We start from the raw sequence: 11,284 nt of genomic DNA on the forward strand, positions 1-11,284 counted from the left end.
TAGCAAAATGACATCAAGTGCCTTCAGTGCTGCAGCAGACAGGCTTATATATATGTACACACCCTGAGCTCCTTTGGGAGGAAGGGTGGGATATAAACTTAATAAATGAATAAAATATACTTTTAAAAGGACAAAGAAGCACTAAATAATACCACTTCAGACTGCTGGAAGGGGTTCATAGGAGTGAATGCTCCTCCATACAAAGCTGTTCCCTCCACACAGAAAACCAGCACCTCAGGCTTTTCTTTGACATACTAGTTTCCTACATAGAGGGAATTATTCTGAATGGAGGAGCATTTAGCAACACACACACCCCCACTGCCGACTGAATGGTACAGACCAAATATAGGACTAAGTAACTGTGTGAGAACAAGGCTTGAACTTCATGTGGGTGACCACTCTGTGGGAGGATTGTGGAGAGTCTGTTAGGGCGGTTTGTTGGGGTTTTTCCTTTTTAAAGGGTTGGGTGTGCAAACAGAGAATAAAATGGCCCCAAACACTTGCTTGTTTCTTATGCTGATAAATAAACCTCTGCATAATATAAATGCAAGTACAAACACAAAACAAGAGTTAAGCAAAACGGTTCAAAGCATTTTGGGTACTCTGGAGCAGGAGTGGTGGCAGTTAACAAACAAGTTTGTTTAAGCAACTGAAGTATTTCCCCCTCTGAAATAGCAGAAGTGGGGCGGGAGAGAGAGAAAGAGAAAGTGAAATAATAAAAAAATAAAACCCCAGGCACTAGCTTGCTGCTGCATGTTCATCTTACTTCAGAAATTCAACTTGCTTATGCCCCTTTGCAAGAGCTTAGGCACAAGGAACAGTGTTTTGAGTCTTGCACGTGTTAAAAAAGAAAACCTAAACTCGAAACAGAAAGCCCCAGTTCTTCCAATTTCAGGTGTGGTGTGTAATTAATTTCGGGCCTCAAATGTCTGGATTTTCAGGAGGGGTTCATGGGGAAAGCATCTCAAGCAGCTGGATTCCATAATGGAGTCAAGATTTTGCACTCTGCACACACCACTCTGCAGGTGTTGCCTCTGACCATTAATCGCCTGGAAATTTAATCAAAAGAAATACTCAAGCAAATCACCTCGAAGCAGCAAAGCACACAGGCTAATCGGAAATGCATTGGCAAAAAGACTGGGCACTCACCGCTGAACACCACAGGCTGGGGAACAGAGTGCCCCTGGGGGTAACGCTCCCGTGCTTTCTTCACCTGACGCTTGTAGAACAGGTAGCCCAGCCGAGTGTGGGCATAGAGATTATACCTGAGGGACAGGAAAGACCAATAGTGAGCTGAGCCTGAACATGTTCATAAACATCATTGACATCATCCCTTTCATCAAGAGTATGCTTAACCATGCAGAGAGCTTATAGCTGTTTCTGTCTAGCTTCTATAGCAAAGCCAAGTAAATTTCTATAGACTGCTGCAGGCTACAGGGATTAAAACGCTGGAAATCTAGCACAGCACAGATCTACCCAGCCATGCTGGAGATGCTGCTTCAGATTAATGGCTTGTACTTGGAATATGCCAGGTCTCTCTCAGCCTCCTGCATTATTATTTCTTTTCAAATCATATTTAAATAAAATTATGATAGCACTATTTTGCTTTGCACTTTTTCACAAGCTGTCACCTAACCAAGCAGTTAACTTGTTAAATGTTCTCCCCTACCACTCCTAAGTGTGAATGCCAGGAGAACAGGGCTTCATTTCAGCCAGTGCTCAGCCCAGCAAAGTTGCTTTCAGCGCAAAACTTTCACATTCAGAGCAGGTTTGGTAATATGGAAGCGTGCAGCTGAGCATGAGCAAAGTGCCCTTTCCTTCCTACTATGTGAGCTGGCCTCCACAAAACTGAAGTAAGTGAGATTGCTTAACTCTCAGGACAGTCTAAACTACAACTGTAGGATCTTCAAAGTCTGCTATAGATTCTCTGCTGCTCTGCTGTGGAATATTGTGTCTCTTATCACAGGCAGGGTAGAGTACTGTCACACACTAGTAAAATCTGCTGAGCTACGAAAGTAAATAGTCAGTTACATGGAATTGAAAAGGGACCAAAAAAACATCTGATTTGGTTAATATACAGGACAAAACAAGTGCACCACAGAACAGTGTAAGAAAACTCTTGCTATGCCAAGCTACCTGCTACATACTTTTCTTTCCTGACATTTTTTTATTTGTTACATTTGGTATATTTTTCTATAATGCACTTCACACCCTCCATTTTGAAGGCCATGCAAAAGCTCTAATTATTTCTGAACCTGTAGACATTCCCCACATATTTCCAAGCTTTGCTCCATAGTCATGAGGGCTTAAAGCTTATAATTAAAAAAAAAAAACCACAAAAGACTGAATGCTCTCATAAACCCTTTAGACTTTTCAGCCAAAAGTCTGAGTAATACTATTGAAAGTATTACACATGAATTTCAGAAGCCAAGTCATCTCAAGATGATTTGTGGGGCACACACACATTAAGCAATCTGAAGGAGTCAGTGGGTATCACTGTTGCTCTGGACTCCGCTATGCCTCCAGGACCATCAACTTCAGAAACCACAATGATCCAAAACGAGGAGGAAAAAGAAGCAGCAGCAGAAAGAATCAAGCTTTCGATTTTATTCAAGCTGCTTGGAAGTTCTTGCTGATGCCTAGTCACACATCACATGAGACCTTGGCATCTTAGATGATGGAAACCTTGTAAGATTAGAAGACAACGCAATACTATCACATGCAAATAGCATAACAATGGATGTGGAATGATATAAACTGCTGTAATATTTCAAAGAATGTGCTAGAATGTGTCAAAGTGACCTGAGAAAAGTACTGCCAAAAAGAAAAGGGTCCCAGTTCTACTTTCACTCCCAACAGGTTACAGTGGTACCTCGGGTTAAGAACTTAATTCATTCTGGAGGTCCGTTCTTAACCTGAAACTATTCTTAACCTGAAGTACCACTTTAGCTAATGGGGCCTCCTGCTGCCACCACGGCGCCGGAGCACGATTTCTGTTCTCATCCTGAGGTAAAGTTCTTAACCCGAGGTACTATTTCTGGGTTAGCAGAGTCTGTAACCTGAAGCATCTGTAACCCAATGTACCACTGTATAGAAATGTACAGTCCATGCCAGGGGTATAGAAGCTCAGGCCTGCAGGCTTATTTAGGCTGAGCAGGGGGCTCACAGAGTTATCAGAAGAGAGGTGATATTTTCTTCACAAATCCATTTTTGACATCTGTTCCTTTGATTAAAGAGTCCCAGCAGTGCAATGTTTCCCTTTGGCGTATACACAACACGGCTGAAGTGAAACCATTAATTGCTCTTCAACACTGCATTTTCCCTGAGTATCTCAGATTCCCAGGAATTTACCCAGAAGTGACTACTAACTCTCAGCGGTTCTCTCCTCAACACATCAGCTTCCAGAGAAACATGCCAGCATTTTCTCTGATGTTCTGTTGTAGAGACAGCAAGAGGCAGCTACAGTTCATGATCGCAGTGAGTGGGCAGAGTTGAGGGGAGAGAAGAAAGATCAGAGAAGCACTGTGAAGTAAAGCTATGCGAGTGGGACCTGCCGATCGGAAGGTCAGCAGTTCGAATCCCTGGATTTGGGGTGAGCTCCTGTTGCTCTGTCCCAGCTTCTGCCAACCTAGCAGTTCAAAAGCATACTAGTGCAAGTAAATAAATAGGTACTGCTGCAGCAGAAAGGTAAATGGTGTTTCAGTGCACTCTGGCACTTGTCATGGTCCTCCGTACACCAGTAGCGGTTTAGTCATGCTGGTCACATGACCCGGAAAGCTGTCTGTGGACAGATGCCGGCTCCCTCGGCCCGAAGCGAGATGAGCATCGCACCCCATAGTTGCCTTTGACTGGACTTAACTGTCCAGAGGTCCTTTACCTTTACCTTACCTAGTAGAGATGAACACAGGTTCATCCAGCAGACTCTCTGAATAAAATTTCAGGCCCTATAGCTGGAATCTGCCTCTGCATTAACCAACATCCTCTACTGCCAAGACAGAAAAACCAAGCACTTTGCATTGCACAGCCAACGTTCTCTCCAGCATGCCAGCCAATTGCACCAGCAGAGACTGTTCAGTCAGAACTGTACAGTGTGTTACACAGAGCTACACTTTGTCCAGTTGCTTTATCTTAGAAAAGCAGGGCCTTACAGAGTATTAACTTCAGAACGCTTTGAAATCCAGCCAGCTTCTCTCCCCCAGAGCCGTTTCCTGGAAGAAAGACCCATCTTCAAGCTGTGTCCACAGTAACTTCCTCCAACAAATCAAAATCTGAGAGCTGCCAACGCTCCATGAACTGTCATCTATTGTTTAGGATGAGCTAGTTCCAACTGAAATAATGGAAGTTATTGCATGCCTTCGGTGCACATCTAGAGCAGAAGCTGCAGGGAACGTGTAGATCAGGGATGTGAAACCTCCAGCCTGCGGGCCAAACACGGCCCACCAGGCCTCCCCATTTGCTATGCAAGGCAATTCTGGGCAAACCATGCCCACCTATCGTACCTGACTGTCTGAAATTTTCTAAGCAGTGTTGAAAGAGCAGTAGGGGGCTATTTGCAGAAGGAATTTCAAGCAGCCCCATACTGCATCTTTAAGCCCAGTGTTGAAGCTGCAACACACAGCATCACCTGTCAAATTTGGACCAGCACGCGTGGGAAGAAAAGTCCTGAGTTCAGGATCATTCCCCATCCCTGACCCACATATTCAAACTAATTTTGCCTAAGCAGAACCCTAACAAATCAGCAAAGGTTAGACAATTGCAAATTGCAAAAACACAGCTCCTTAGGGCAAAGTCACAGGAACATAGAAGGCTACTTTATGACGTGTCACTACATTGGTCTATCTAGTTTAGCATTCGTAACATTACTGGTGGCATCAACCTAGTACTCTTCGGCTGTTCTTGATTACAACTCCAATCCTGGTCAGGGGAGATAGGAGTTGAGCACCAAATCACCTGGAACATACCAGGCTAAGCGAGATCACGCTTAACTGTGGCTTCCTTTCTCCCAGTCACATGGGGGGGGGGGGGACAAAAGCAGGAAAAATCCAAAAATAAACACTAGCATGAAATACTGGCTTGCCACAATGTGTGAATGAGGGTGATTGATCAGTGTATTATCCCCATTCCACAGATAAGGCAGACCAAGGCTAAGGAATAGCGGCTTGCCTAAAAGCACCTAGCAAATCTGGGGCAGAGGCTTCACAATTCAGCCACTGTGCCACACTACTGCAGATGGGACACTGCAAATGAAGGATCTGTAAAAGCACACTTCAGCATTAAAAACATCTGCTCAGTATTTGATTTCAATTCAGTTGTCAGAATAGCTTTATATAACAAACTATGCTGGTTCCACCTTTCTGGCAAATCAAATTGATATGAATTTAATCACAAACCTTTTATATTTGGGGAGAGGAGAGACAGGGTTAAAACTGCTGCAGCCCCATCATTCCATGGGGTTTCCTCAACTTAGTGGATTCTTTTTTCTTTAACGTCAACAGTGGCTGATTCACAGGAAGTATTATGTCCCACCAAGGAGGAGGACGCTAAGCAAGCTCAATAGAAAGCCAGTGCAATCTTGGCATATATCCACCACCCCCACTTATCTTCCACCCACATAGTCTTTTTGTTTTGGTAACCTGTCAATAACCTGTCAACTTGTCCTCTTCTCCAGGAAGAGCTACAAGCTGCCTGGACCTAGACTGGAGGCCAAGACACCCTTTCTGAGAACAAGTTGCTTTTATGAACTTGCCCAGGCTCAATTCCTTTGAATCACCATATTTTTTGCTTGACTACAGTGCCTGGTTGTTTTGTCAAATAGTGAACACCAATGTTATCATCGCCTTAATGCAGGGGATGGGAACTGATGGCTCTCTGGTTGCTGTTAGATTCCTATCAGCCCCCACAGCCAGCATGCTCAGTGGTCAGGGAGTCCAACCACATCTGGATGGCTACAGGTTCCCTAGCCTTGCTTTAATGGCTATGGATGATTCCCTACATATGAAGCACATCTGGAGGGACTGGATCCAAGCCAAGTGCTTGGCAGATTGTGTGAGAGAAAGAAAGCTTGATAGTATTTTAAATTTAGAGAAGGACAGGGAGAGTTGCAAGTCGACTGAAAGTGAAGCGTCTCTCTCACTCTGAGAAGATCTCCTGCATTGTAGGAGAGCCCGTGTGCTCTGCTTATGCATTTGTAAATAACACAAACACTGATGAGAGGGCACCATAAGTCTCCAGTATTCCTTATCCAAAGGAAACGTAAGGCTGCAGTTTAATCCAGTTTATTCCTGACGTTTCCCTAACTGTTGATTTCTACATTATATCTGAGCTTTCACATGACGTAAAAGCCACTTCCAGAACAATAATGGATCATAGTGCAGGTTTAGTGCTCATTTCTGTATTATTTGCAAACTGCTTCTTTTCTGGAAGCAAATAACATTCCCGTGACACTGAGCAGGGTCTAGAACTCATTACACAGCCTACCCTGCTGCAGAGATGGAATGAGAGAGAAAGACATGTTTCTTCTACCACTCAGTCTGCAAAGGCAGCAGAACTGCTTTGAGTGATGGGTGGGAGGCGGGGCGGGGGCTTCCTTCATGCAGATCACAATGACAACTGTATCGATCATTTAGAAACCCACATCTGTTAAACCTTTTGCAAATAAATCACTCATATCTGTGCTGATCTAAACACCACTATTGATACAATATGATTACTAAGCATTACCGCATTATCTTCTACTTGCTGCTATTGTTGGGATGAATTTAAGGCACTGTGACTCTCCAGCGGTTTGACTTCACCCCAAGAGGCACATGCCATTGTCTCTTGAGACAGATGGAGGTCAACATGGTGGCAAAAGGAAGTTCTTCTTTGAATGGTCTATAGGCAGCGGTTAGAACAACAAGGTATTGTGGGTCTGGTGTGTGCACAGAGGGGAGACCTCCTAGGAATCCTATGTATGCTCCCTTGGAAGAAAGGGAGGCGCTGTGGTCTAAACCACTGAGCCTCTTGGGCTTGCTGATCAGAAGGTTGGCGGTTCAAATCCCTGTGATGGGGTGAGCTCCTATTGCTCGTCCCTGCTCCTGCCAACCTAGCAGTTCAAAAGCATGCCAAAAAGTGCAAGTAAATAAATAGGTACCGCTCCGGTGTGAAGGTAAACGGTGCTTCTGTGCACTGCTCTGGTTTCGGTGTTCATTGCGCCAGAAGCGGCTTAGTCATGCTGGCCACAAACGCCGGCTCCCTCGGCCTGTAAAGCAAGATGAGCGCCACAACCCCAGAGTCGTCTGTGACTGGACCTAATGGTTAGGGGTCCTTTACCTTTACTGTTTTTAGCAGGATTATTATAACTTACTGTCTTATGGCATATGTGATGGGCCCTGGATTAGGTGGGTTTAAAAGAAGATTTGTCAAATGATAGCTAAACAAGACCTCCATTTCAGAGACACAATACCACTGGATATCAGCTGTTGGGGAGCAACAAAGATGGAGGGAGCTCCTTATTGCCCTCATGCCCTGCTTAAGAGCTTGTTAGAAGACCTTGGCTGACCTCTGTTGGAAACAAGAGGCCAAACCTAGATGGACCCTTGGTCTGATGCAGCAGAGCTCCACTTATGTTCCTAACCAAGTCCCTTTCTGTAGCACAGAAAACAGACGTGGCAGAACAGGCTGGGAGGGAGGAACTTACGCATGATGCTAATGAAACAGATGGCTAACTAGATGTAGGATTATAAAGTGAGCACTGTGTCCCTGCTGTGAAGGGCTGCCACCCACCTCCAAACCCCACCAGGCTTGAGCAGAAACCGAAGGTGGAAATGAAGGCCAGATCAATGCAAGTGGGCAGGGCAGAAGACACACATCAAGCCATGGTAAATATATAAGAATGCACAGTTCGCTCTAGGATTACCATGTCTGTGTGTCTTTCTTCATATGTCTGATGACAGCCAGAAGGGTGGATTTAAACACCATCTCCTAAGCTATGTCTGATGGGAGGAATGTAAATTGTGCACTTATGCTACATTGCAATCAAGGGATAATGCCAACACATTATTTGCATACTGCAAACAAAACAGAGGCTAAAAAGAGATTAAATAATAGTAATAATTCTTAGGCCAAGATCATTGAAATGTGTACCATTTGCCAGAACAGAAACCTCTTCACCCAAAGGAAAGAGGCAAGAGTAACTACGGTAACTGCCTTTAGGGGGCAAGCTGAAACCAGCATTTAACAATCTACGGAAGTTTGTGCCAACTGCTGCAGCAGCTTCAAGTGGAACTTGTGATACTGATTTCCGCAGAATTTTCTCCTTCTCAATACCCAAAGCAACATTTTCCGTGCCTACTCTTTACCACTGTGCAATTTGTTTGTGTGTGAAAATCAGGCCAGTGCTAAAACAACAGGCAGTCAACTGACACCAGGAAACCAAAATTCAGTATGCACAAACTCTCCTCATATTGGTCATACAAGGTTGCAATATGTAGAGTTCTTGACAGAATAGTTCCTCTGAACTGGGTGCTTCAGCATGCACCAATGGGTGAGAAAAGACGCACTCATAACTTTAAGGCTGCCAAATACAGAATGGCAAGGTTTTGTTCAGGTGAGGAGCAAACAAAAGTTTGAGTGTGGTGATAGAAACCACCCACTAAATCACCACCACAGATCTACCCACCCGCAAAAATGCCTTAGCGTGTTTCCACACCAGCAGTGGCCTCAGATGTCCAGCAGGTCATGTTCACTATAAGAGTTTTCTGCAAAAAGAGGAAATGGGGATTTTTAAAAGTACAGGCTGGCCTTTTGATGATGGTGACAACATGATGTGGGCAGCATGATAAAACTGGATGCATGAGCAGCCGTTAGATGCACTAGAATTCTTGTAAGCCCTCCTTGAGAGTTTCTTTTTGTCCGGAAAGGTGGGGTATGAATCTATTTTTAAAATACATAAAATGAAAAGTAAGCGTGCTTATGACCCACCCATTTCAATGGAACTGCACTTTCTCACAATCCATTTTTAAAATGTATCCTTTTTTTTTCTTTTCTTTTTTTTTTTTTGGCGTTTACACAGCATTAACAATAGACTGGGAGAAATACACCAGGTTCCTAGCCTCAAGTGTTGAAGGCATGACGCCCTCTACAGAGGCAAGAAAGTAATTAAAAACCCAGCACCAAATTGTGGGGAGCCCAAACATCATAGTGTTTTGAGCCTTACAGCCAGGGAGGGAGGACTGGAACTGCAATGTCTGTCACCATCACCACCTGGCCTCTAATTTTGAATTAGTACTTTATACCAATAGAGCCATTTAGGGTGGGGTGGCCACTGCCCTCTGCAATTATTCCTCAGGAACATCTATATTTATAACCAACTCACTGGCTGCATCACAAGGTGACTGCCATTATAGACTATTAAATCTAAGCTATTATAAGCATGTGAAAGACATAACACCCTGCGTTTAAAAAGAAACAGTGGGAGATTTACTACTGGATCCATGTTAAAACATTGCTATGGCTATTAGGAAGTATAAAAACGTATGACCTCAAAAATACTATCTTGCCATTTAATTTGATCGTGACTACATCCGAGAGTGCTGAGAATCTTGCTCCACTGTCACAGAAGTCTCCCTCTTCACCCAATATCTGAAACTTGAACCCCTGACTCTCAAAGCTAAGGTTGCATTTCTAAGACGTACATTTCCCCAAATTGACAGAAGCTGCAATGTTTAATGGTACGGAGTACATGCAGATGGGAAGGCAGCTTAAGCAGGTGGGTGGGAGAAAAACCAAAGCAAAGCCCTTTATAGAATTAAAAAGCCCCCACCTGTACCGATGGAGCACAGTATCTCCACTGTTAAACTCAAAAGCTGCTTAAACACACGAAACAGCATGGCAAGAATAACGCTTTTAACTTAGATAAAAAAACAAGTTTTGGGAAAGAAGAATCTAAACTACAAAAAGTATTATTAAAAAACAATAAGAAAGTATTATCCAGAACTTATGATTTGATATTGGAATAGGACCTAAAAGATGAAGAAATAAAAGTAATGGTCAAATTGGACATACAATACAGATAGATCAGTGGGAAAGGCTCTTGAGGTCTGATATTAGGTTTACCGCCTGTTATACCATTAAAGAAAACCTAATGAAAATGTTTTATAGGTGGTACATGACGCCTTCCAAACTCGTCAAGATATATAAGTTAAAATCCAATTTATGTTGGAAATGTAATAACATGGAGTGGACTATGATTCATGTATGGTGGGGCTGCGAAAAAGTCAAAATATTCTGGGGATGTATTCATGAAGAGTTAAAAAAGATGTTTAAAACCTCTATAGAAAAGAAACCAGAGATGTACTTATTGGGTATTGTCGGAAAGGATATCCCACAGGATAAGAAAATACTATTTTTATATGCCACAGACGCAGCCAGACTATTACTTGCAAAAAATTGGAAAGGAGATAGTATCCCCACAAAGGAAGACTGGATATGTAAATTATGTGAATTTATAGAAATGGCGAAGTTAACAGCAGCCATAAGACATCAGTCAAATCAGAAACTAAGGTCGGAATGGCAATGTTTTGAGGATTATATGAAAAAACACTGCTCTAAGGATAATATGTTGATATGCATAGACTAAGTATGTAAAGTAGAAATAAATAAAATTAATATACTAGGAATATCAGGGATAAGATATATAAGACGCAATGTCAATAAGATGTTAAAGAATAAGGAATATTGTTGTATAACATAACATAAGAACTGTAATCTTTCCCCCGCTCTCGATTCAATAATAAAGAATAACACCGCACCCGAGAACTGTCAGCAATAGCCCCCCTCAAGGAGCCTATTCACTGCAGTGCAATGGCATTTGACAGCAATTAAGCAGGCGACAGCGACACAGTCAGCATCTTGATCAGCCAACACTGCAGCTTCAAACCATCCGGCCTGGAAACTGCACTGATGACAAGCTTGGGCTTATCTTTCTTCAGCCCCACTGTCCTGCACAGAGCACAAATCAAAACTGCTCCCTGCAAATGTTTCTAGCACAACTAGGGAGAATGTTTCGTTCCACTCTATTTCCCCCTCACCGCCTGAGGTCTTTGCACTGCACCTCCAAAAGTCCAAACACAGAGAAGATTAGGATCAAAAGGCTCATTCTCTCTCCCCCCCACAAACACCTTATTGACTTTAGAGAAAGACGAGTCAGAAGGAGCAAAGTCCCGCCACGTTAAGCATTAGATGAAATTCCAGCAGCCTGGCAGACAACCAACAACGCAAGCTGGGTACCTTGGCAACAAGACAC

General features: G+C 43.3%; 1 protein-coding gene across 1 annotated transcript in view; it reads right to left on the minus strand.

The window, feature by feature from the left end:
- PNKD (PNKD metallo-beta-lactamase domain containing) overlaps window positions 1-11,284 on the minus strand; it is a 33,503-nt gene that overhangs the window by 12,341 nt on the left and 9,878 nt on the right. The window contains exon 2 of the mRNA XM_083431566.1: window positions 1,150-1,265. Coding sequence (XP_083287692.1) covers window positions 1,150-1,265 — 116 coding nt within the window. The remainder of the gene's footprint in view (window positions 1-1,149; window positions 1,266-11,284) is intronic.

This window comes from Podarcis tiliguerta, assembly GCF_965153285.1.
Source record: "Podarcis tiliguerta genome assembly, chromosome: 1".
In the NCBI taxonomy this organism is placed as follows: Eukaryota; Metazoa; Chordata; class Lepidosauria; order Squamata; family Lacertidae; genus Podarcis; species Podarcis tiliguerta.